Raw genomic sequence first — 27248 nt, 5'->3', positions numbered from 1 at the left:
GCTGATTGGCTGCTTGAGCACAGCAGCTATTTGGACACTGTTCCTCAGCTGATGGGATGAGTAACACATTTATAACTGTGTTTATAAAGTACATACTAATGAGTATTCATGCGTGTTAAATGAGGAATTCAATATTTGTTCATACTTCACTAATGCTTATAGTTTGTACTTATTATTAAGTGTTACCAGGGATAGTAGTGAAAACAGAAACAGAAGATTGTGTAGATTTATGGCTCACACAGCAGCTCAGTTAATTAATAATAAATGATAAATATACAATCACAGAAAAAAACAGGATGTTTTTTTGTTTATTACCGAATACAAAAGTTAGAATCCAACACTGTAGCTGTGTTAACAACTTTTCTGAAACATGGGTTTCTTCAGTGTCAAATTGCAGCTCGTCGTTAATCTGAAAGAATTGGCTGTCGTCGACAACCGTTTTTGTTTTGTTATATTACATAAATGTACAAATGTCTGTTTGAGAGCAACAGAGTAAGTAGTCCGTGTCAGAGTGCTGCTAACTGCTTCCACCCGCCAACTCTTTGACAGTGAGGGCTGGTGTCGGTCCTATGTGGGTCCAGATGTAGCCTTTTTCCGGTCGCACTGGGATGGTGGGGAACGGAGAGCTCCGCGACTTGAAATATTCCGAGGGGGCGTGGCACACAAACTCAAGGTACTCCATCTTTCTGGGTAGGTCCTCTTCTGGGCCTGGAACCAAACACACAGTACTTAAAGGTGCCATATGTAAGAATGTGGCCAAAAACGGTTACTACTTTCAAATTCAAAATACAGAGGTCTTTTAGGTTTCGTTTTCAGACGTAACTGGCAACCCGTGGTTGCTCGGCAGTTTGTTATATGAACATTATTCCTCAGTCTCTGTGATATATTAGGAGGATTTTATGGCCAGTTGTTTTAGATTTATTACATAATGCACCTTTAACAAAGCCAAATAAAATGGCATAAAAATACAACACAGATTTCATTTAAAATATTGCTCACCAACAATGTAAGTCCCAGGATCAAACTGGTCCTTTGGACTGGCCTGGGTGGGAATTAACCAGGTCAGTGCTGCACTCTTTTCACAGTACTGGTCCTGAACAAAGCCTCGAATCTGAGCATAGTACGACTTCCCATCGTCTTCATCCGTTACTCTGATGACGTCGCCTGTCTGGTAATAAACACCCTGTTGGTAGAAAAACTGGGTTTAATATTACTGTGGAGTGACTGAGGCTTCAGATCAAATTAAAAGGTAGTTCTTGTTTGGGTAAGAATGGCGATCATACCTTGTGAAATACAGATTCTGACGTGATGATTGTTGCAACAGATTCTGGCGCTTTTATTGGCTGAATAAAGAAAACCACACACACACACACATATGCATAAACTCACAGTACAGAATGACAGAAATGCTGAACTCAAGTGACTCACATCCACAACCAGCTTACATTTTTGAGTTTAAATATGTGTCGTCTTCCCTTTCCTTTTGTGGACACTTTCTTCTCAGACGCAGGAGCTTTGTACTTGGTGCTTCTCAGGCGTGCTGACCTTCTGTGGATCTCCTGCTTGCTCTGAAGACAACAACACAACACAGGTCAGGCATTCATTCCAAAAGCCATGTGTGACTATGCACCATTGAAAACATAATAGACAAGATAGATTTGTGTAGTATATTTACTTTTACCACACTATGAGTCTATAATAAAGTCTGAATGGAATTAAATGGAGCACCACCAGCTCCTGCTGCAGACACTGACCTGTTTGCCTCCGCCATTGCTGGGTTGAGTGCTGGAGGACATGGAGGGTCCTGCTGCGGCTGCAGCTGCACCACAGCCGGCGCCAACAACAACACCAACACCACCACCACCTCCGCCGCTACTACAGCTGCTGCTGCTGCAGCTCTTCCCTGTGCAGTTATTACACAGAATCTCTCCCTGGTTTCCTTTCTTCCACATGGAAGAGGAGTTCGTCTTGCAAACCGCGCAGCACGGTTTCAAACCCAGCGGCATCGTCGCTGTTGAGAAAACGTCACCGGCGTTTTTTTTTTTTTCAACGAAAACGACTTCCAACAATGAAGGAAGGAGAGAAAGAAGGAGCTGCCGAGTCTGCTCACTGTTTGTCCGTCATCAGTGTCAAACTCCAGCACAGAGACGCGAAGGTCCTTAAATACCACACACGGACTCAACACAGCTGCTGGAACACCAAGATATCCATGAGAATCACATCAACATTCAGTTTTCGAGCGGATTGTTTGGATGTGTCACTCGATCACCGCCATTGCTGAGCGCCGCCGCTTCTTCTTCTTCATGTTTAATAGCGAATTGCCACCTATTCGGAGCACTATCGCCACCACGTGGTGAAGTGTATAGTTGTCATATCTTTTAATAAATGTCATGTTTCATATGAAAGTGTGGGTATATTTTAAAATGTAAAATGTATTCAAGTCTATATGGTGAATTTATTTAGTTTATTATTTAACTGCAGTGTTACAGCTTCTTTTACACTAGTCTTTGTCAGGCTCTTCTATGTTGGTCGGGATTTGTGCATTCAGTCTAGCGCCACCACTGGACTGGGTGACACAGTGCCAACCTTAGAGGTCTTAAACTTGCGGCCCGTGGGCCACATTTGGCACCCAAATTGATTTCATGTGGCCCCCGATCAAGTTACAATTAGTTATTTCTGTCATCTGTTCTTTGTCATTTATAGATAAATTTTTCATCATGACTGTTTTTAATGGAAAAAGAGATATTGTTTGATATATAAAAAATAATCTTTTAAACTATTTATTATATTTAATTTCCCGCCACTATCCTCGGGCCGGGTCGGGCCCTTGATTAAGCATTTGTGTTTTTTTTCCCTCGTCGCGTTCGCGTGGTATTTTATAGCACGTCGTATTGTGTGAAGGTGTAAAAACCTGCGGCCATGAACGCATCATTTAAAAACCAAGAAGCTTATTGTCATTAGCAACATATGCAGTCATGGAAGCGGATCACAGCGGCTCTGTTGTTGTTGTAAATTAGACTGTGGCAGCAGGTACAACAAGCTCCATCTGTCGGGAGGACGTGGACGTACGTGTACATTTACGGCTCACATACTAATAAATTGTCGGGTTAAATCGGACTCGTAATTACAGTTAATGTGTCAGGCCGGGCTCTGACACAACGTGGGTGGCTCGGGTCGGGTTTGATTTTTTGGACCCAATCTAAGCTCTATCCTGACTGAAGACCCCTGCTTTAGTCCATAGGAGTGATGCATAAGTTAACAATCAAGATGTATTTCTCTTACAAATTAGAACAATGGGTGAAAGACCAAAGGAGACGTTAGATGAAACGCACCTATTTTGTGATTTATTATCATGGAAAACAAAAGTCATAGCAGAGAGAAAATGCTTCTGTATATGAAATGCAGTAAAATAAGTTTTCATTTTTATTATTAAATGTGAAAATATCAAAGACACCACATAAATTCACTAAAATTAATTTTTTTAATGGATTTTCAATAATACACGCTTTTACTTACATCTTTAGAACAAATACCTTTGCATGCAAGGAGCAATGTTGATTTCATGCACTTTGATGCCTTTGAATGTTCTCTAATAGCTTTTGAAATGTTCATCCAACTGTAAACTTAACACTTTATTAATCGGACTAACATGTGCCAAAAATATAATTATAATATTCATGTAAAGCCTTTCTGCAGACAGTTACAAAGTACAACACACACAAATCACAAAAATCTGTAATATCCAGCCTGACGAAAACCAGTTGTTCTGTTTTCGCCTCCGGTCCAGCAGGTGGCAGTAAAGCATATTGACAACGTGTAATTACTGTAAAACTAGAAGGGGGAGAAGAACAGCGTCAGTGTTCAAAACAATACTTGAATTTGCGGGACAGTGTGGCGCCGCGTTCTCATCAAAAATGTCTCAAAATAAAGACGACCTGAAAAAGACGATCTCTCTGCCCGTCTCCAGGGTGAGGCTGATCATGAAGAGCTCTCCGGATGTTTCCAGCATCAACCAGGACGCGCTGTTCCTCACCACCAAGGCGACAGTAAGCGACAACAGTCAGATGCTAAATGAAGTCGTGTGCTAACTTATCCACCCACACACCTGCTGCCGCCGCTGCTAACAGCGGTTAGCATTGCTCGCTCTAAAAGCAGCTGCTCCAGTTTGTTTTTGTGAAAAGTTGACTGACTCTATCCTTCACTGACTCTTTGTTGTTGTTGTTGTTAAAGGAGTTATTTGTCCAGCACTTGGCTCTCTCGTCATTCAACAACGGATCTGAGAAAGAAACCAAAACCTTGACTTACAGCGACCTAGCTAACAACGTTGAGGACACCGAGACTTTACACTTTCTAACCGGTAAGATACAGTCGTGTATAAAGTACCTTAAAGGGATACTTCTGTAAAAGTACAAGTTACTTTGGTAGAATATGAAGCAACATTTTTCAATAATATTACCTAAGTAAAGTCTTAAAGTATATGACATTTACTGTACTTAAGTATCAAAAGTAATTTTATTATATAAAATGTACATGTTTTACAAGTAAAAGTATCAATGAAGTAAGGAGTTAGGATTGAGCCATGATAGCTCAAGAGTAGGACGAGTTACCTGGCACAACTATAGTGTAAAGCAGCTCATCAAGAATTATTTTTTTTTTTGAATGACTTTATTCCTCCCCCGGGGGGGAAACACACATTTAGAGGAGAAACTCTCAATATAAATACAGACCATTAGCAACTCTTCTTCTTCTGGTTGTATTTGGTAGTAACGAGTAGCAAAGATAGTTATGTAGTGGAGTAAAAGTAAACGTTGCTAGAAATGTAAATAAAGTAATGTACAGATGTGTGAATGTTGTACTTAAGTACAGTAACAAATTATTTGTACTTTGTTACATTACAACACTTTTAAGACACGGTTTGACAGACTTGTTGGTAATTTACCTGAGACATGCAGGTAATACTACAGAAGCATTAGTGTAGCCTTGATCCTCCATACCACATTTCATTATTTAAATGAGTTCATAATTTACATGACGCATTAAAAGCTCTGCAGTGCATTGTTGCAGATATTTTACTGACTTATCTCAATAATTGTACACTCATGCACATAGTTAAATAGGCCTCCCTAACAAGTGACTACAAGAGTACCATAAAAATATAATGCTGCTGTCCTGTACAAATATTTCCATGATGCCATTAACTACATCTCTCACAACAAATCTGTAATATTGTGTTTGTAGATATCCTGCCTAAGAAGATCTTGGCTCAAGATTACCTCACGTCTTTGGAGCAAATGCAAGAAGAGGATGGCGACTTTTAAAAAGGTCACTGGATGCGTTTCACGTCTGGACAAATCAAATGTATAATCCTGCCATTCACTGACAATGACGTGACTGGCAGAAGAGACACTCTGAACTCAGCTGCTGTAGAGTCTGTGGGAAAGAACAGGACGTCCAACCACACAGGACTAAAAAAATAAGTCATGCAGACAAGTTACAGGAAACTTTAAAGCATTACCATCAATGACTGATACCAGCAAGCCGAATTTGTACTAAGGGCCCAAACGAAGCAGGCTTAGATGACTCAAAAAATCAAATGTAATCCTGCAGAATGACTGCTGCAAAGGTTATTGTGAAGTTAAAAGTACTGTTATTGCTCATAAATGAAACTTAAATAGCTGATCTTGAATATTATTTTGATTTTTTGTGGCCTGTATTCTCCTAATGCTTTATCTTTGAAGATTCTACAGGAACCGTGTCTCAAAAGTTATTTTTACATGATTGGTGATTAGTTTTGCCAATTAATTGGAACTCCCTTCACCTCATTCTTTATGACACATAATTAATACCACACAAGTCATTGAGCAAAAAGGTCTCAGTAGCTATTTCCTTGTTTGACCACTTATTTCAGAAATGCTGTCAAACACTGATGCTAATCATTTAAATGACATGCATGATACTGGTCATGTTTTAAAGTAATTGTTAAATGCTTGGGTTTTGAGGCCATTATCACAAATACTTGAACGTTGTAGCCTGACTACACTGTGGCTGTTCATATGAAAATGTACATTCAACCTAAACTACCTTTTTGAGTCAACCTCCTCATGTGTTCACAAATGTGTTTAGATTTGTTATCGAAATAAAACAAGTTAAAGTAGTTTTTTTTTATTCTTGTGCCCCATGTTTTTTCTCAAGAGCCCACAGTTGAGAATGAAATTACCGTATGTTAGTAAATATGAAAACCAAAACTCCAAACTCCCTGGTGATATGATGTTTATTCATCTCTTCAAATTCCAGATTACACTTTTTTACTGAAGATGGCATGATGTGTATATTGAGTTTGTTTAATTATCCTATGGCAAATGCATATACTCCTGAGAATGCATGCATGTATTTAACATCAAAATACAATTCAAACAGGGAAGGAAAAAGCAGCAGCAGGTCCATAAAAGTTGTCACTGTTGGATGAGTTTATTGAGTCGGAGCTGCATGTTTAGCAGACTGTTCTCTAAAGTGGAAAACTGCCTCTCCAGGTGGTTTGCCATATGCTCTCTGACACTGATGGTGGCTCTAGTGTTGGAAAGATACTCTTTCAGGCTGAAAGGGAAAAATAAATAGAAGAAACACAGAGACAGAAATGACAATACGGTGTTAGCGCCAGAGCCTCGTCTCAGCCAGATGTCCGAAAACACGATTGTTGGGAAACATTGGAAATGACTCAGCTGCTGCTCTGGACTGTGTTTTCACTCTGGCAGTCGTTCATTTTTTTATGTCTGGTTCCAACAAGTGAGAAACAAGTGATCCAGTTGATTACCTCACCAATCAAAATTTAGGACAAGACACACAGCTGGCAATCTCATGTGTACAGTGGAGCTCACAGCTGTTTGCTGTAATCGTCTCTGAAACATGGATTTAGAGTCAATGAAATGTATAATATGCAGCAGGAAAGTACTTCAGCCACTGTACATACAGTTTGAGAGCACTTATATCTGCAGGAAATGTCCAACAAGTAATTGCTGAGCATTATCATGCATGTTATGTGTGTACTTTGTTGAAAATATTGGTCTGGGGAAAGTATTACTGTGCATTTGCCTATTTTTGATTGTTGTTCAAATTAAATTTAAGTCCCATTTCCTTCCTGAAAGGTCAATACTGCATAGATCTTACCTCGTTAGCATGCCCTGCTCCTTGCCCTCTTTCCTCTTCTCTTCCAGCGAGACAAACACGTTCTCCATGATCTGCACAGTTTCCTCCATGGTCTGGTGATCTGAGCGGACTCCCTGGACTTCCTCTCTGGCTTGGTGATCGTAGGAGGTCCCTCCTTCCTCCACCCCACTGTAGGTGGACACGGCTTCCAGCGCGGCCCTGTTCTGCAGAACAAGCAGGCGACACTTGGCGAACTCCTCAGGCTTGGCCATGTTTTCCCAGCAGACCGCAGAGGATGTTGGAAGCCGGAAGCGCTGGGTGCAGTTAACTGGTTTTCCCTGGGTCTCTTTTATGAAGGGGCTGTCGGCAGGAAAGCTGTGGAGCAGGTGCAAAAGAGACGATCCAGAGCCCAACTCCCAGTCCTCAAAGTCCGGTTCTCCTGACTCTTCTTCAGGAGGAAGAGTAGGAATGGGACCTGTTGGTCCTGCACCGTCTGCTGGGAAGCACAACCCTGAGAGGAGGCAGCAGGACAGGCAGAGCACAGCCCTGCTCTCTGCCCCCTGAAGCATCTCCAACCTGCATGAGACAGCAAGTACATTCATGAAATCTGTACAGAACATGCACACACATACAGTGTTGTACAGCGCTCTGCAGTAGTGGCACCATGACAATGTTTTCAATGTGATGTTTTCCTCTAACAAATCTAGAAAAGAAAACGTATATCGCTGCATTTATATCTTACAACTTGGAGGAAAAAGTGAAACGTGTCCAGTCATTTTAAAAACATGTAAAATCACATGCAGTTTTTGGACAACCCTTAGAGCAATAGACATAATGTAAAGTGAGGAAGTTTGAAGTACTTTACAAATTAAGAAAAACACTGAGATTTTACACCTCAGTCTTTAAAAACTATATACTAAATAGTAGGAATATATTTCTCCATTATTTTTCAGTAAAGTAACATCTCTAAACATCTTCTTTCTTAAATTATATTGTATTTATTTGTTTTCTAAGATTGCGGGGAGTCCTCACAACAGTCTGCCAGCACAGAAAGCGTGGAAAATAACTGAACAAAACCATGTAATCCACAATTTCTAATCCCTGCAAAAAGTCAAATCTAATACTACTACTACTACTATAATAATCTCACAATAAAATCATCTTTCAACTGTCTCGTGTACAGGGTTTATTTTACCTTTCAAAGAAACCCCAGCGACGAAGAAAACGGGAGTCCTTCAACGCCGTGGTGCTGCCTGAATGAAGTCGTCGGAAAAAGTGAGTCGTGTGCCGCAGCCCGTTACATGCAATCTGAAGCTCTATTTAACTGCAGCAGAGTGAGAGCATTTTCCCTGAGAGTCTACAGAGGAAATTAGGGAAATTTAATTTAATGGCTGGTAAGAGACGATGACTGCACATATTCTTGCAACATGTGCCTGCTTATAATTTGGATTAAAGTCTTATGTTCAGGATTTCCTACCCTTTTTTTTTTAGAGTGATATTTTGCAGCCTTTGGTCAAGTCTGTTCTTAAACGAATGCAGGGCTTTGGGGAGGAGGAGGTGTCTTTCTGCTGGAATTTATGAGCCATTTTACAATGTCCTTAACGGAACCAATACCAGGTCTGCATTTGGTGCAGTTTTCAACCTTAAAATCTTATAAATCTAACCTCAAAATCAAAGCCATGCATGGAAACAGTTTACAGATCTACTCATAAAAACCTTGTTATGTCAATGAACAACAGCATAAATCTGAAAGCTTTGAGAGAGAATCAAACTGTTTATCTTATAAGAGTCTTTTGTCTGACCGGGGAATGGATTTGCATGACCTGCAGCTTTTCCCCTGACCTAAGTAACAAAGAATGGGAGACATATTTTGGCACAAACAAGTGAATGTGTTGTTATTTCTGTGGAAACACAACACCGACCTTCAAACACTTCAGCTGGACGATGAGCGCTCACCACCACCACACATAGGGAGTGGAAAAAACTTAGATTTTTAAGAGATTATGACATTCAAAGCTCTTAGGGAACAAAGGGTAAGCGGATTTATTCGGACGAAGACGCCTGAGTCATTGTTTGGGCTCAGATGTGAAGTCTGGTTCACAGTTGTCAGGAAAAGAAACTGAAACAGAAAACTACACAGAAGATGTCATTCACTGTGGAAAAAAACAACTCGGATTCACTCCATTAGATGACGTTAATGAAGACTTAAAAGTTACTCTGACACAGTAAATAATCCAGAGTAAACTGGCATATAAATCACCTCATCCTCTATAAAACGGTGTGAGCTAATGCAAGTAAAAGCAGTTTGAGTATAGGATGATTATTTATTGCCCTCTAAAAGTTATTTAGATCTATTTTTTAAGTCATTACATGAACATTTTAGCCTTCTGTTATGTTCAAATATAAGTTACATGCATCACAGATGATACGATAAACAAGCTCTTGATAGACAATCCTGGGAAAGTGTGCTGCAGTGCTTGTTCCTCACATGTACACACTTTCCAAATGTTTACAGCCCTCAGTCCTGAATCACAGTATTCCTACACAGACATCTAGTGGCAAAGACTGGAAATGGCTGCTTCATGAGTCTCACTGAATGCTGAGCTGCACATGAGGGTGACGTGAGGGGCCAGTCTCAGCTGACATAGGACGAAGTGTTAGAAGGTGAGTGAACTTTGATCTGCTTGGATTTTAGGGACCGTCAAGAAATTGCTGTGTGAATTGGAAATGACTGCATTGTTTCCAATAGCTTCCATCTCATGTGACACACTGATTTTTTTTACAAATGCCAAATGCATATGTATATAAATGATTTAAAAATATATAATTTCTATCAATTCCTTCCATGTCATGTGACCCAGTGACATGGACTGACAAAATCATACCACGTACCATTCCTGTACTCTAACACAACATATTACTTTAAAAAAAAAAAGATTTTAGACATCTTTAATATGCAAAAAATAATATTGTGAAAAATCTGATTTTTTTCAATTGCTTCCATGTCCATATTTGGTTTTTCTGCTTCAGAGGCTGTGTCTTTTACATCTAAGCCCAAACGCCTGTTGTGTTATAACTTATACACGTAAAGGTTGCAAATAAGCTCAACTGCAGGTAAATATATATATATATATATATAACTAATATAAATAATTTCCATCCACTAAATTCCATCAGTTTTCTTTTATGAAATTATTCCATAACTATTGACATACAAATTGACATATAAAATCATTACAGTGTAAGTTTGACGTGTGTTAACACAGAGGCAATTCAGAAATCTGAGGCAAAACATTATATAGAAATTATATTTGGTGTCTCTAAGTGAACTTTATCAATATTACCAAAAACAATAATCACTTCATCACATTTAATGCAATATTCCTACCTGTAAATACAATTACACACATTTGTATTTGTATATAAATTGTCATATATTTAGTTTTAAAGGTGCATTATGTAATAAATCTAAAGCAACTGGCCATAAAATCCTTATATGTCACAGAGACTCAGGAATAATGTTCATATGACAAACTGAGCTGCCGAGCAACCACGGGTTGCCAGTTAAGTCTGAGCTACAATGGCGGAGAAAACGAAACCTAAAAGGCCTCAGTATTTTGAATTTGAGTGTAGTAACAGTTGTTGGCCACAGTCTTACATATGGCGCCTTTAAGAACAGTATTTTTTTTTAACTCTGTAACTGCCTTAGAAGTTCCCCATCATAGGATTAATAAAGTCTTATCTCTTAAAGAAAACTATATTGCAATATTTTATTATGTATATATACATAAGTACATTACATTACTGGATAAATGTTATTCAATTCCTCCAGCTTATATAATAACATACACATAAATAAATGTGCATAATAGATATAAAAAAACCCATAGTTTTTAACTCCTTATCTGTTAACACGAGCACCGCCTATGCCTCAGGCTCTGTCAGAGAAGGGCGGGGCACCGCGTGGGCCCCGCCTCCTCTGCTATGACGTCACTGGGCTGCCGGACCGGAGCAGCTCAGCACCAACAAACAGTCTCTGCTGGTCTCTGCCCGGTGCCGAGTGCAGAACAGTCGGCGCAGCAGCCCGGAGCCTCCTCGCCGCCTCCGCCCGTCACCTCCCTCGGCTCGCGGCTGACGACATGGCCTCGGACGGCATGGACGAGCGGTCCCCGCTGCTGTCGGGTCCCAACTCCGGGAATGTGACCCCCACTGCTCCGCCGTATCTGCAAGATTCAAGTCCCCGAGGTAAACACACACACACACACACACACACACACACACACACACACACACACACACACACACACACACACACGACATGAGCCGGAGTCAAGAGGAAGAGCCCTGCCGCCTGCATGCTGAATCATTTTTGGGGCGTATCAGGTTCGTGCAAGTGCGTAAACAAAAGCGCAGTAAAAGCCACAACGGCATCGGTGAGAAGTGAAGCAGAGCAGAGAGAGAGAGAGAGAGAGGGACAGGGAGAGAGGAAGGTGGAGCCTCCAGTCTGTGAGAAGTGGAGCAGTGGGTTAGAGACGAGGGGCCTACAACAACAGCAGCCTCTGCTTCTCACTGCACAAATCAAACATCACGACTCTGCGGAGCCTCGTGTTCTCTGGGTCTGTTCAGCACAGCCTCAGCGAGGCCTCACTGGAGGAGGAGGAGGAGGATGATGATGATGGTGATGATGATGATGTGGTGGTGTCTGTGTTTCTGTTGTTGAGGAATGACCCACTGCAGATGCAGGCCTGAGCTCTCTTTTGTCCCAGCTGCAAATCATCAAAAATGTCCACATTTGCCCTTCACCGATGAGCCTGGATCAAGTGCAGGACATGGTTTGATTGACATCATGTCTCCTGTGGCTGCTGTCAGTCTGCTCATTTGCATAATTATGAGCCTGTAAACTGACACAAAATATGATAAAATAATCCCAACTAAAAGCACTCACACTAAGTCTGTAATGGCTAATTTCCATAGTCATGATAGATATGAATGGGGAAAACTGTTAATATTTCACAAGGAGAGTGATGACAAACTGGCCAACACACAGCCCTAGTGATTTATTATGTAGTGCCACAAGGGGGAGCATTATATACTCTTTTTTTATCACTTAAAAATGTTCACTGCATTGCAGGTAGTTCTTTAAAACACATCCTCTTTACTTCCAAATTGCAAGTTAAAGTGATTTCTGCTTGTTATTGAGCCATATTAAGAATTTTAAGCAGATCTTGTTCAGTTATGGCAGTAAAATGATGGATTAAATGGTCTGTATTTACATAGGGGTTTTCTAGTCCACTCAAAGCTGCTTTACACTACAGTTTAGTCATTCACACTTTTGTAACACAAGCTGCCAACAGGAGCAACGTGGGGTTAAGTGTGTTGCTCAAGGACACATCGGCATGTAGACTCGTGGAGCCTGGAATTGGACCCACAACCCTCAAGTTGAAAGACAACTCGCTCACAGCAGCTACGTCTTCACAAAATGCCACAGACTCCCTCTCATTGACCTACTGGCTAAGTTCCGCCCCAAAACACTGTTTTGGTGACTTCAGATCAGGGATGTCAAACTCATTTTCTCTGAGGGCCACAGCAGCATAATGGTTACCCTCAAAGGGCCAGATGTAACTAAATGTAACCAAATATAATGTAAAATAAAGGTAACTACTCCGTAAGATATTGCTAAATAACTTTCCGTATTTATTACTTATTCAAGTTACAAATATGATGCATTATAGATGTAACCTGGTCCGCGATGGTGATGCCGTCACTTTGTGGGTAAGGCAATCGCCATGCATTGTGGGAAATGTAGTTTATGGTCAACGCACGCCTTAAAGCAGCATAGACCTATTTTAACACAGATTTTTAAGACCAATTAATCACTTGCGGGCCACATAAAATGACGTGGTGGGCCACATCTGGCCCCCGGGCCTTGAGTTTGACACGTGCTTTAGATCATCAAATGTCTATATTTCCATAAGCTTACAGATACAAAGCAGAGTACTTTTGCTGTTCTGCTCTTCTTCTTTTTCATTCTACAAAAATGTCTCTGACCAAAATGTAAGGTAAAAGGAATTTTGAGAGTTTAAAGTAGAAGGTTTTTTTTTTTTTTTCCAATGACTGCAACAACTAAAGTCATCCATCATCCCCCTGCCTACTGTAAGAGAAGGCACACACGGTGATAGATGGCCACAGTTTTCACAGTGAACAGCAAAATGTGTCTTAGAGTACTGTGGTACACGCAGGGCTGAATGACACAGGAAATGACAGGATTATCAATCCCACAAACACTGGGTCATGAAGCTGACAGACTAACCTTTAAAACATGTTCCTTTCTCCAGAAACATCCAGATCAGATTCATATTTTAGTTTCCTGTCTTGTTTTTAGCAACTCACTTTCCACATTTAGAGTTAACAATGACACTGAGCTTCATACACCGAGGGCCTGTTTTGTTTTCATTTATTATTGATTCTTTTTATTATGGGCTCTCACCAACAACAGTTCATTTCTCAGGTTGTTTTTCTGCTGCAAATAAATGTATTCAGTGACCATGTACTAATCTTTTAGGAGCACAATGCAATGTTTGTTCTAAATACTTTTTTGGGGGGGGGTTCTTGTTGGTCAAGCAGCCAATTTGTTAATATTTATTTTGAGCCACAGCAAAGATAGTTTGATAAAAACTCAAAGATTACGACAATAAATCAGTTTGCATCTGAGTAAAAGCTGCCGTTTGGGAAGTGTCTTCAATGGTGTCCTTGATATTTAAAGTACCTGAAGGCAATTTACTCTCCTGATGAACAGATTTGTTGACATCATGGTTTATTCAGCAGTAACAGGACGTGATACGCTGTTTTTCTGTGCTTTCTTACACTGTGCAGTGTGTTGTCGGTGAGAAGCAGAGACTAGTGTCCTTGGCTGCATCAAAGCATTCTCTGATTTTTTTCTGCTTGTTTTGATGTTCTTTGTGTTTGAAAGGTAGAGTAAACCGACTGAGGCAGTGATTGTTACATTTACAAACAGAGATGGCTGTAAGTTACAATGCTGTTTTTGATGTCACTGTTGAAGCAGAACATGTCCTGTGTCTGCTGCTGCTGCTGCTGCTGCTTCTCTCGTCTCCACTTCTTCACCACAAATGAGATGCGTTCAGTCAGTGATGGCACCAGCTTGGCTTTAGGATGTATCACTGCGTGCTGTGGTGCTGCCTGGTGGTCGTAGTAAAGTGTTTCCTCGTCTTACCTCTGCCTCCAAGGGCGGCGAGCGGAAACCTATAGCTGCTGTATTCTGTTTCAGACGTAAGGACGACTGTGTAGAGCACAGAGCTGAGAGAGAAGTGAGCAGAAACAGGTGGTTTCTGATCACAGGGAGGCATTTAGAGCAGCACCAGGGCTGAATGATGCAGGTAAAATCTCAAACAGCAATACATACAGTCATATAGGACAGTGATTTGATTTGCAATATATATGTATATATATATATATATATGTGTGTGTGTGTGTATATGTGTATGTATAGCTAAATATTATTTTAGTTTTAAAGGTGCATTATGTAATAAATTTAAAGCAACTCGCCATAAAATCCTCCTAATATGTCACAGAGACTCAGGAATAATGTTCATATAACAAACTGAACTCACCAACAACAACAGTACAGACAAAATATTCACATTAAAACATATTTTGCAGACTGCAAATCATGTTTATGTTATGAAATCTTGTTTTGCCATGTGATGTGGCGCCACCTACCGCCGTCTACCAATCATTGCAGTCAGTAGAGTCTCATCTGCCGAGCAACCACGGGTTGCCAGTTACGTCAAAAAACTAAACCTAAAAGACCTCGGTATTTTGAATTTGAATGAAGCAACCGTTTTTGGCCACATTCTTACATATGGCACCTTTAAATGATGTCTCTACATGACCCGTTAAAATAATCAGTACAAAGTATCAGTATATAAAGTTAATATTTTGTCTATAGTATGTTACCAAGTGAATAATCTATCAATTGTTGCTGCTGTAACAATCAAAAATAGGAAGATTACATGTCAGCCCTTGCCTTTTGCTAAGTGCAGTTTGAAAACAAATGAATTATTCAGCCCTGAGCAGCACTTTTGTTTAATTCTTTATTTGTTTTTAAATCATTGCTGTTGTGTTAGAATTTAATGTAAAAGAGGACAATAACACACTAGCAAATGAGTCATCCGTTTGTGAAGCAGTGCCGTTTTGCCCGACGTGTCAAATGATTTTCTGATTTATTTCTAGCCATATTTGTGTTTCCATATTGTCGGTATCAGAAACTTAGAGCCGAGCTTCGCTTTTGTGGCTCGTCCCATTCATCTTGATTCAGAGTAGGAAAATGAAGATGTTTGTCATTGTTGGGTGAATGGTTCACACTGTGACACCAGGTGTACAGTACAGCAAGTATATATTTCTGTATTTGATCTGTTACTGAGATGATGTGAAGAATGACATAAATAACACACATTTCACAGCTTTTTAGCTTTTTACTTCTAGGAGAAAGAGATTTTTAATTTTTTTGTACACTACGATTCCAGTCATGTTTGTCTAATTTCTAGAGCTGCAGCTAACAATTATTTTCATAATTGATAAATCAAGTAATCGTTTGGTCCATAGAATGGTAGGAAACATTAAAATGTTGATCATTGTTTGTTCATCATCTCGTTTTTAATCATGAAAAAAGCTTCAAAACGATGAATCCATTATCGAAATAGTTGACGATTCATTTAGTTGACGATTAATAATCGAGTAAATGTTTCAGCTCTCCTGATTCCTCAAGTATGAGGATCGTATCTGCATGGCCTTTCTGTTTATGAGTTGAATAGAAGAGAGTAAAAAAAAATATAAATCAAAATATTTAGCAGCTCTGTGGTATCAGAGCTGTTAAATCATTAATGCATCAAAACAAACTCTGTATCAGTTTAGTATCAAAAAAGCACAACATTATAAATAATGAATAAATACTTATGAAACTTTGAACAGTTGATGGAACAAAATCCTTAAAGATGCCGCCCTGTGTGCTCTGGGCTCTCATGCATTTTATATCACAAATCCTATGTAAAAGGCGAGACAAAATTCATACATTTATTTGGCAACTTTAGATAAATCTCCTGCGACTAATTTGTGCGACTCGACCCAGTTTCTCGCAGAAACCGTTTTATAATCTGCAGTATGCTTGAATACTGTAGTAGTAGTGGTGGTGGTGGTCGTAGTAGTGAAGCTTGAGGATTTATTGAATTAAAACCCTGGGAATCATGTGGCACGTGGACTTAATACAGCAGGTTAATGTGGGATTAAACAGTACAGAGTTCATTTGAGCTGCTACTGTAGTCACTTCACAGTACTTCTTTCACACTAAGAGAACATCTAAAGTCTGTAAAGGTCGTGTGAAGTTGGTTACACTTGGTTTAGGCTTTTCAAGGTTTCTCAACCTTAATTATTTATTTATGTTATTTCCCATATTCTCAGGAAGGAGTCCCCTTTATTTAAGATATATGTATGTTGTTTTAGGTCTTAAGAGTTTCATTCAGAATTTGTTTAAACAACTTAAATGTAAGGCGTCATTGTTGTCACTCCAGTTGAGTAGAATCTCAGGTATCATCCATACAACTGAGAAACTGAGAGCATTTCTACACCTTTGTATTTAGTCTCTTTGTCTTTATATCATGTCAATTTGTGTCCATATGTCCTAAAAGTTGTTGATGATAAGGAAATGCAGTTGCTGCTCTTTTAGCTTCTTGTTACAGTTTTGTGTGGCTGCGTCTCAAAGGCTCCATTGTTTGTTTTTTAAACATGCAGACTGGAGCTCAGGCTCCTGACGAAACAGATACGAGTCACATGTCGACCAATCAGAGCCGTGCGCAGGCCGTCATGGGAATAATCAGGAGTTAAGCTGGAAAACCATATTTAAGTTTCCAGATGAGAAATGAACATTGAGTGAATATGGCAGTCATTACATGGTCTGTAATTTCGTCTGTATTTTAAGAAATATTAGCTGTAGGATTATTTATGCTTTTTGGTCTGTAGACCTTTTATTACAAAGCCAACTTAAGCTTTTCCTTTGATTAATTTACATGAAAATAATAAGTGTGATATAATAATATTTAAGTTAAGGATATGACCCTAAAGGTTATAATGGTATACATTTTCAAATCAGTTGATATTGATGGTTATCAAGACAAAGTCTGCTGATTTAATTTATGGGATTTTTAGATAGAAAACAAATAACTATAATAATAATATTAATATGTTAAACAGCAATATTTCAAACCTCCGGGGTATTCAAAGTGTGTTTGTACAATACATAAATATTGTATTGATATTATAGCCCAACGATACATAAATCACTACTATCCATACAACTTTATTTAGCTATTTTTAGACTATTAACTCTCCTATTAACTGTTCAGACACTGATTCATTGTGTTATAACTTTGTGAGCACATTTAATTTGTGTTATTTTAATTTAAAGGTTATGTTGGTTAGACATCTGAGGCCACACATCATATGATGAGTCATATCGGAGGCTTTTTTCCTTTCTCTTTTTATGACTTTTTTCTACTGACAGCTAACTGTTGCGTCTCGTCTGTTTTCCCTCTTCGTCTCACAGCTGAACTACCTCCTCCTTACACAGCGATCGCCAGCCCAGACACCGGCGGCGTGCCCGTCATCAACTGCCGCGTCTGCGAGTCGCTCATCAACCTGGAAGGAAAGCTGCATCAGCACGTGGTCAAGTGCACAGTCTGCAATGAAGCTTCAGTGAGTGAAGCTTTATGAATGAGTGATGGTGTTGACATAGTTGAGCGAAGATGCTGGTGTGTGTTTTACGTGCATGTTAAAAGTCTGATTTTAGTCAGACTAAGACAATCATTTGGTTTTCTTAATGTCATGTAAACACATTAGTCCGACTAATGTACCTGGATTGTATGATTCATAGTCCGATTACTCCTGCATGTGTATGCTGAGTTGGACGTGGTGTTCTGTGCATGCACAAAAATCTCCCCGGTCTTTGACCCGGAAGTAGAATCATACAGCATATAATGGTTTTTTAAATGCCATGTAAATACATTAGTCTGACTAAAATCGAGCTAGTGTTAGTCGGACTAATTTACCTGGATAATATGATTCATAGTCTGATTACTCCTGCATGGAGTTGGACTATGAAGGAGACGACACATAATCTGCATTTCTGTTGCCGGAAATCATACAATGACGGCGGCATCTTTCTTCAGACAACACAGCAATCACAAGAGCCATGCGCCATCTAATGTTTATCACGATGTACAGCAGGTACGAAACAGACAGAACCACAGCAACATCCATCGCACCGTCCATCTGGCCGGTCAGTGTTTGTTTTTCTGTGGCGTAAAGGTCAACAGGAAACTGACCATCTCGCCACCTATGGAGGCGGAGTCAGACGTACACGGCCGATAAATCTTATTTTCTCCTCCGCATGTATACTTGGACTTGTCACATCGATTGCCTTTCTTAGTCGGACTATGGCCTTAGCTCGATTAAACTGTGCTGTGATGTAAACGTACTCAAAACACATGCAGCTGCAGCCTGAGGGTCTAACTGATTTATTGTGCTGCATCATTTCATGTCACAAAATATGATTTCTCAGTAAATGAAATTGTCCCAGTGTTAAATTAAAGCCCATCCACTTATGGATGTATGCATTAGTCACATGTCTCTGTTAGTGCGCCAGTGTCACCTTCATGGATATTTGTGATGCTAATGCATCACCGTAGCCATTTAATATTCTATTACTGCACAGATGACAGCTGTTACCAGCCAGCTCAGATTATACTGGAACAACCTGCATTGACGTTCGTGCACCGAAATGTTACCTCCAGGCATTTTTCTTTTTTGAAGAAATCCCTTTATTCCAGTGTCCTACTCTGAACAGCTGACATAATACAGCAATTTTAAAAGATAAAAGGTGAAAGTAGAGCACATCCTCTTCATCTTTAGTCGTCCCTGTTAGATCTCGGTCTGATGGTTTCCTGTGAGCTGACTTTTGTTCTCTGTCAAATCTTACAGCCCATCAAGAATCCACCAACAGGGAAGAAGTACGTGAGGTGTCCCTGTAACTGCCTGCTAATCTGTAAAGACACGTCACGGAGGATAGGATGTCCTCGACCAAACTGGTAGGCAACAGGCAGACAATGTTCTGACTCTTTTACCCTCTTACTTTGCATCCTTTTTAAATATATATTAGGGAAATTCAGTTACAGTTGCCAAAGTACAGAATAGAATAGGTTTAAAGAAAACTAGAACATTGGATTATAAGAAGAGGGATGCATACAGACAACAGTATAAATTACACATACTACTTTAGAGTGTTCACACAGTTTGACAAGTATAATAATAAAAAAAAAACATAACACATAATAATATTATCAAACCATATCTGTGGTGTAATGCACACATACATAAAAAATAATAGTAGAAGTAGTATACAACAGTTAGTAGTATATAACAGTATAGAACATTATGATATTATAGTAAAATTCTTCTAATTATTACATAGTATAACAATATATCTTCATATAAGTTCATAGTCTCTTGGCAGGTGACAGACAAGATATACAATAAAGTAATAATGAACATATTTCAGGATAAAATAGCATATTTTTCCACCTCCATGTTGATGACAGCTATTTGATATGATGAGATATTTAAAAAATACCCCAAAAGATAATCCTAGTTATATGATATAAGTTTAAGCTCTGACTTCAATGTTGGTTAACTTCTATGAGGAAAATCGATCTCTGTCTATAATCTTTATGTCATCAGACTCTGTTATAACCAGATATCCTGGCTTTTGTGTTGAATCTGACAGCAGACGCATCATTAACCTGAGCCCGGTGATGGTAATCCCAGAGGAGCAACCTGCTCAGCCCGCTCTGCCTATCCAACCTCAGGGCATGAGGGTGGTCTGTGGTCACTGTGGCAACACCTTCCTAGTACGTGTAAAACCACCAACACCACCACCTTAACCACTCACACACCGTTTTTCAGGCTAAATTATTGTTGCTGTGCTGTGTCTTAACTTGTACAGTGATTATACTTGTCTTGTGATGCTTTTCCACTATCCAGTCCCAGCACGACTAGAACTTGGTTTTTTTTTGCTCTTCCATTAGTGATGGCACCTGGTGCCTTTTTTTTGGTACCTGCTCTGGCGATGTTCCAAGGGAACTGAGCCAATACTAAAATGGACTGCCGGCCACTGATTGGTCAGAGAGTGTCGTCACTGGAAGAGTCACGAGCACAACGTCCGACAGAAGAATCAAACCGAACAATGCTGATTGTAGATCAGTTAAAAAGACTTAAAAATCCCGAAAACATGCATTAATCTCCAACATTTAGCAAGGAAATTTCACTTTAACAGAGGAGGCTGGTGTAAAGCCAGCGATCGTGAGCCGAGTCACAACCTGTTCAGCCGCATTTCAGTTCAGTGACTCTGTCAGACTGAGTCTGTGCTCCGGTCATGCAGGTAGTAGTGAATTAATCTTTTTAATTAAAAGTGCCATATGTAGGAATGTGGCCAAATAGGTTACTACATTCAAAATCAAAATACAGAGGTCTTTCAGGTTTCGTTTTCTGACGTAACTGGCAACATGTGGTTGCTCGGCAGCTGAGACTCTACTCGACTGCAATGATTGGTAGACGGTGGTAGGTGGCGCCACATGCCAAAACATGATTTCAAAACATAAACATGATTTGCAGTCTGCAAAATATATTTTTAGTGCTAATATTTTGTCTGTACTGTTGTTGTTGTTGTTGAGTTCAGTTTGTTATATGAACATTATTCCTGAGTCTCTGTGACATATTAGGAGGATTTTATGGTCAGTTGCTTTAGATTTATTACATAATGCACCAAAAACAACTGCTTTACAAGTCACTTGTTTGTGTCGTGTACAAAACAACATCATGGTGGTTCGTGCAGCCGATGAGGAGGTTCTATAGTAATGGAACACGACGTGCCAAACCGAGTAGATTCGAGCCGAGTCGTGCTTGAACTGTATAGTGGAAAAGCGCCATTAGTTTGCTTCCCTATCCACTGAGCTGGCGTTAGAGAAAAGCTCATTTAAGTCAGTCCCAGCGACAATTAAAAGCCAGTGCCATGTTAAACATTCTAAAATCACTTTACATTAAATTCTTCATCATGGTGCAGATACAAATGCACGCAGGCATGATTTTGCTGCCTGTCCTCCTTCCTGACACTGTATATAATAAATAGATAGCTAATTAAGTTAGCAATTATGGCTGCTTAATCCTATACACTTTACCTTTAAATAAAAAAGGCAAAACAGAATCTGACTTACTGAGTATGTGACACAGACTCACATGTGGCACTGACCTCTTCCCATGTGCACGTTGTTGCTTTGCGACGTCTGTAGGGCAGCGAGGACGCCAGCTCATCCCAGCCAATGACTGGCCTCCCCAGCGGCGGCTCCCAACCAGAGCAAGAACAGGTTGAGAAAGCTGGTCATACTGGCGGCATCATTAACGACAGCCTAACAGTTTAATCTGCGGCCTGATTAACTCTGGTGCTAACATGACTTTATACACATCTGGCTCTGAAGAGAAATACATTTAAAAGAAATGAGTTCAGTTGTTGATGCTTTGGAAACATAGACTGTGTATATAAGTTTGAAAAGTCAAGTCCAGGAAGTAGGAGTTCACCACTGGGGGGGCGACTCTGCCGGTTGCAAAATAACATTTCAGTTTGAATGGAAGTCTATGGGAACATGAGTCTACTTCTCACTTGATTTACATACATTTATATGCAGTCTATGTTTGGAAAAAGTGATTTTTAAGCGGCCTGTCCTTCACTGAAGCCAGATGTCAAAAGTCACACGATAACTTTTGAATGGAGTTTGATTTTTGTGACGTGTAAAGGATCAAACCCTGATGAAATGAATGTCCAATGACAACCACAACTAACATTAGATTTCCATATCATTTTGCAAACAATCATAACTGATTATGTAAAACCAATGAATCCTCTGTTGATTGTGTTTGTAGCACTGTGAGTTTGTAGTGTGTGGCTGCTTTTCTGTGCTCACTGTATGTCTTTAATGTTGTGTCTTAACAGTGCTTCTCTTTTCTGTCTCCTCACAGTGGATGGAGCTTCGGTTTAACACGTTAGCCAAGTGTCCACACTGCAAAAAAATGTGAGTCCATCCATCGTCATTTAACACAGGGACACAATTTACTCAAACTTACACAAGAAAAGATGATTCAATTCAGTTTTCTGTTGCCATAGGCTTTTTTTTTCTATCTACACATAGAACCATGAAATCACCAATACCAAAATGTTAGGCTGTTTTCATATTATACAATTTATGACAATATTTGCAGATTTATTTTTGCCTTTGATTTCCATTGATTTCCATAATTAGAACATACTGTTATTGTCCTCTTAAACAAATATAGACTTGTGTTCATTGTGCTTCATTTTCATACCGTATATAGATTTATTAGTTAAGTTTTTGACCGTGATAACCTCAGTAAGTGTGGTTTATAAATTGTGATGTTGTAGAAAATGAGCATAAACATGCACAATAACTGATGTGGTCTTTCAAACCCTTATGTTGTCTTTGGTGTAGGTCATAATGACGTGTAATTGCTGCGTTTCGCTTTCACATTTGCTGTTCTGTTGTCAGTAGTTATATCCAGTTTGGTCAATACCTGGGAAATTAATATCAACATATCCCAACATATTGTCTTAATTTCTTCAGAGCAGGACGTGCTGCATGTTAGAGGAAGCAGAATCTTGTAAAAAAAACAGTTTTTCATAGTTTGTCAAGCTTGGCCCCATTTCATGTAATACTGTAGTAATGTAACAGGTGGGTCACTGGTTTTCATGAGTGGTGGGTACAGTAAAGTGATGCTATAAACAGTAACTGAGCAGGTGAAGCAGCTTCAGAAGAACAAACTGCAGCTCATGCAGGAAAAGTTCCCGGCCCACATCGGCTAAAAAAAACCCCCACTGAATATACAGAGATATTGAACATTACACTGAGAATCTTATCTTAATTATTAAGTATTAACAGTGGAGATTAAGATCATATCTTTGTCATGTGATGACATTTAACCCCAATGTGCAGCTGCTCCTTTTTCTCAAGGAAACTTGAGAAAAGACTGATAAACAGTTCATGTCAGGTGATCAGGTGTAACATCAGGTGATCAGGAGAGAATGTCTTCAGGAGCAGCAGTAAGATGGTCAGGTGACCAGGCCTCCTCTAAGCCATCTGAATAGCTGCCATTCCAGAAGAACGAGTCCCATCACATGAGAGGCATGCGAGAGCCGAGAGGGGGAGGAAAGAAACGGAACAGTGATGCAGAAAAGTGTAGGATTGTATAGAGTCTGCACGGAGCTGCACATGTGATTCTGAACAGTGGGACTGAAAACACTGTGCTGGCTCACAAATGAAGTGTAATATGGATCGAATAAGAAACACTGTTACTGCTATCATTGAACTCCTGACTGAGACCTTTGTATTCATGTTCTAGTTTAAAGGTCAGTGTGTAAAATGTAGCTTTAAACTTGGCAGAAATTTAAAATATAATAATTATACATGTGCAAATTCACCAATAAATGTTACACACTGTATCTTTAAGTCTAATCACACAGTTCCTCTCAAACCCTTTGGTATTTTAAACTACATTTGCCTGTTTTGTCCTGAATCTCTCTTTATATTCTGACAGTTTTTATTTGTATTTATTTGTTTGTTTGTTTTCTTGCAGATCCTCTGTTGGTAGTGCGCTCCCGAGGAGGCGATGCTGTGCTTATATAACTATAGGGATGATCTGCATTTTCATTGGAGTGGGTTTAACAGTAAGTGTGGCTTTGTATTTTGTCATCTCGTCACTCTTGAGATAATTCAGTCTGCTAATTCAGGCCAAAGATTTGCACAAATCTGCAAATATGAATTTGAAATAAGTAGCTGTATCATATTTAAATATGACTGTGATCTGCACAACAATTGCAAAACATTCACATTTGCAGATGGATTAAGAAAGTGTTGATTGCATACATTTATTGTCAAAATATTAGAATACATTTATTTGAAATCGTTGGCCCATTAATCCTCTTGACTTGTCATTAAACAATCAAGTATTGTTCATTGTTGTTTTTACTGTTTTCAGACTTTCACAACTTCTAATCATATTCCAAACTAATCACCCCATGATAATCTCATGGGATTACACTGATTCATATTTTACAGTTGACTGAGCGTGCTGCTGCCTGAACCATTCAATGACTGATTTATTTTTTGTATAATTTAATTATTAGAAAGAATATTTGAGAAAAAAAACAGCAGTTGCTGATTTTCAGGACACACTTGAAAAATATATATTTTTTTCCTGGTTAGATAAAAATTTTATGTGCACAGACTTCACTAATACAGAAGAATTAGTGGAAGATTACAGATTGTCCTTTTTCCAAGCACTTCAGGGAACTACGGTGGCCTATACATACCAGAAAGGATACCGTTGTTTTGCATAGTCAGCTTCAACTAATGAGTGAAACACTGTCTTGTCCATTTGTGCTGCTGTAGAAAACACGATGAGAGGCGCTTGTCTAAAACACACATACTAAGGCTATGAAAACCTAACGATTATACTCTTATGCAAATTTTCTTAGATTCGGTTTCTGCCCTTTGAAATTGCACACTTGACCTATATGGTCATCTTCCTCTGCATGTTAAAGAATACGAAAGAAATCAACGGTCTTTTTTTTCCGTGTTAACAGGTTGGTACTCGGAGCTTTGCCAGTCGTTACAACGCCACCTACGTGTCCTGGGCGTTCGCCTACTTGCTGGGCCTCATCTGTCTGATACGAGCCTGCTACTGGGGAGCAATCAAAGTGAGCTACCCGGAGAACAGCTTCGCCTAGGGTTCGGCACGGATCGGCATGGCTCGGCACGGCTGGATGAACAAACCTCAGCTCTTAGTTTTTTTTCCTCCATCTTGATCAGATTAAACACCGGTCATGTTCAGCAGGGTAAAACAAACGCAGCGTCTGTTGAAGATGTGTGTGTGTGTGTGTGTGTGTGAGGAGATGTATCCTGCTGTGTTCGTCTCTTGAATGTCTTTGAACTCGCTGAACAAAACCTGCCGGACGTCGATCGACAACCTGCATCGACCGGTCCGCAGAGACACAAACCATGTCCTGGCTTTGCAGAAATCTTCCCAAATACAGACAGGAGAACTTCTCCTGCGCTGATTGTAAACATGATGGTGAAGCAAACTGGCTTCTGGATTTGGTTTTTCTGAATCTCTGACCTAAAGGTTACCCACTCGATTTCCTTTGTTTCTGAGCAGACCAAAATAAGAAAAAACCTCCTAAGAACAGTTTGCCCATTGCACTTACGGTTTATATGCAATTGTACGTGTGTTGTTTTGCTGCTAGTTGAAACTCCAGCCACTGAAAGCTACGCATTCATACTGTAATGTAACCACTTACCACGCCTGTGTACACTGACATACTGAAGTATTGCTGTATGATTTTTAACTCTTAAATCGATCAGTATTTTGTTTTCTTTCTTTTTTCTTCTTGATTATTATTAGTTTTTTTTAAAAAGAAATTGCCCTTAAATACCCGTGTGTGCCAACGTTGCTGCCCAGTATTAGTCAAAAAAGAGCATCGGGAAAATGCAGCTTTTAACTCCATAAAGCACTCTCATTGTTCTGAATCCTCCTCCTCCTCCTCACTGGATCTCTCTGCCTCCATCACTGTGGTTTTGTTGCCGTCTCACTGATGGAAAAAAAAAATGTGAGATTCAAGTTTGCATGTTGTGGTTTGTTTTTCAGTTCAGTTCAGTGAGGTAGTTGATGCATATGATGAAATATGATGTCTTTGCTCTCTCTGCCTGTGCATTAGAATGTGAACCCTCCTCTTCCTCCTCTTCCTCCTCTGACCCTGTCTCACTGCCCTCTGACCTCTGGTGAACTTTGTGCTAGCTAGCATTGCTATACATTAAACTTAGCATCCTGTCTCTTGACCTTTACCGGTGGGCACAGTCAGTTCAAACTTCTAACCTTGTTTTGAATGTGATGATGATGATGATGATGATGATGACAAAGATGAAGATGAACAATAATATAAAACAAAAAAAACTCTTTGTACATAGTTAAAATTGAGGACTTGTAGTGTGAGATGGAAGGATATGATGACGTATGGGTCTTTTTAAAAATGATAATTTATCAATAAAATGTAAAAACCTGCCTGTATCTGTGTCTGTTTATTTGTGGACATGTTGCTCTGTGAATACAGTGATGGACACATTTATTAGACCACATAAAATTAGAAAACATAGAAATGTTCATGTACATGTTTAGCATTTGTTTGTGATCTGTTATTTTTGAGGGCCATTTTATGCCTTTAACAGCTGATAATAAACAAAAGTATATAACCAAGGTCACTGTGTGGGCCTATCATGGCTAAACTACAAAGACACCGTCAGCACCAAATTCACACAGTATTTGTTCTGGTTAATAATATCATAAATAATTGAACACATTGTTTGAGGTATTGATGTGATTTTCCTGTCACATTTCCAAGCCATGGTCCTTGTTATACATTCGTAGATTTTCACTTCTCTTCTTTATTCACTAGGTGGTGCTATATGCTAAAAAAAAAAAAAAAAACAGGAAGCGAATGGGGAAGGAAGTTGATAAATCCATCACACCTGTGAGCTGGAAACATGGCTGAAAGCAGGAGGGGAAACTATCAAAGTGAGCTTGAAGGAGGAATGAAATGCTATGAGAAGTGAGAAGAGAAGTGTGATTAAGTTTTTGTTTTGATAAACTAAACATTTAATTGTGAAGTAAACTGACAAAGTTGTTCTGTGTGGAAACAAGAAATTCCCTGGAGCTCAGGATGGATGACACACAAATCACAGATAAGTCAAATTTATCTGAAACTCTCCTGACCTCTGACCTCCAAGTGCCATATTATCTAACCTGGTATGTTTAAAAAAAAAAAAAAAAAAAAAAAATCATTTTGGTAGTTTCTCTCTAAATGTTGATTGATGCTTTTAAAGTCATTTGTTGGTTTGTTGAATTGTGTGAAGGACTGAGGA

General features: G+C 39.4%; 4 protein-coding genes across 5 annotated transcripts; 2 read left to right on the top strand and 2 right to left on the bottom strand.

The window, feature by feature from the left end:
* Positions 1-517: 517 nt before the first annotated feature.
* Positions 518-2144, bottom strand: gatad1 (GATA zinc finger domain containing 1; the record flags this gene model as incomplete). Its single annotated transcript, XM_083899312.1, has 5 exons — positions 1755-2144; positions 1446-1568; positions 1284-1343; positions 1000-1198; positions 518-708 (listed from the first exon to the last, which is right to left on the bottom strand). Exons 1-5 carry the CDS (start codon positions 2004-2006, stop codon positions 518-520), a joined length of 825 nt encoding a protein of 274 aa, XP_083755438.1. The 5' UTR covers positions 2007-2144.
* A 1770-nt stretch (positions 2145-3914) lies between these two features.
* Positions 3915-5697, top strand: chrac1 (chromatin accessibility complex subunit 1; the record flags this gene model as incomplete). Its single annotated transcript, XM_083899889.1, has 3 exons — positions 3915-4046; positions 4231-4357; positions 5239-5697. The coding sequence occupies 3 exons, from the start codon at positions 3915-3917 to the stop codon at positions 5316-5318; spliced, it is 339 nt and encodes a 112-aa protein (XP_083756015.1). The 3' UTR covers positions 5319-5697.
* A 624-nt stretch (positions 5698-6321) lies between these two features.
* Positions 6322-8518, bottom strand: LOC310935475 (uncharacterized protein). The gene is made up of 3 exons (XM_083899378.1): positions 8339-8518; positions 7165-7719; positions 6322-6594 (listed from the first exon to the last, which is right to left on the bottom strand). The coding sequence occupies exons 2-3, from the start codon at positions 7710-7712 to the stop codon at positions 6453-6455; spliced, it is 690 nt and encodes a 229-aa protein (XP_083755504.1). The 5' UTR covers positions 7713-7719; positions 8339-8518; the 3' UTR covers positions 6322-6452.
* A 2640-nt stretch (positions 8519-11158) lies between these two features.
* On the top strand, positions 11159-26342 carry pip4p2 (phosphatidylinositol-4,5-bisphosphate 4-phosphatase 2). 2 transcript variants are annotated; one of them, XM_083899454.1, is made up of 8 exons: positions 11159-11388; positions 17759-17907; positions 19192-19298; positions 19994-20117; positions 21555-21629; positions 22279-22331; positions 23908-23998; positions 24917-26342. In XM_083899454.1, the coding sequence occupies exons 1-8, from the start codon at positions 11283-11285 to the stop codon at positions 25058-25060; spliced, it is 849 nt and encodes a 282-aa protein (XP_083755580.1). In that variant the 5' UTR covers positions 11159-11282; the 3' UTR covers positions 25061-26342. The 2 variants fall into 2 exon arrangements, with proteins under 2 accessions (XP_083755580.1, XP_083755581.1); XM_083899455.1 differs by lacking the exon at positions 21555-21629.
* Positions 26343-27248: the final 906 nt, after the last annotated feature.

Source organism: Microchirus variegatus (assembly GCF_963457635.1).
Source record: "Microchirus variegatus genome assembly, chromosome: 13".
NCBI lineage: Eukaryota > Metazoa > Chordata > Actinopteri > Pleuronectiformes > Soleidae > Microchirus > Microchirus variegatus.
The sequence above is the reverse complement of the archived record's forward strand: the minus strand, read 5'-3'. Positions and strand labels throughout refer to the sequence as shown.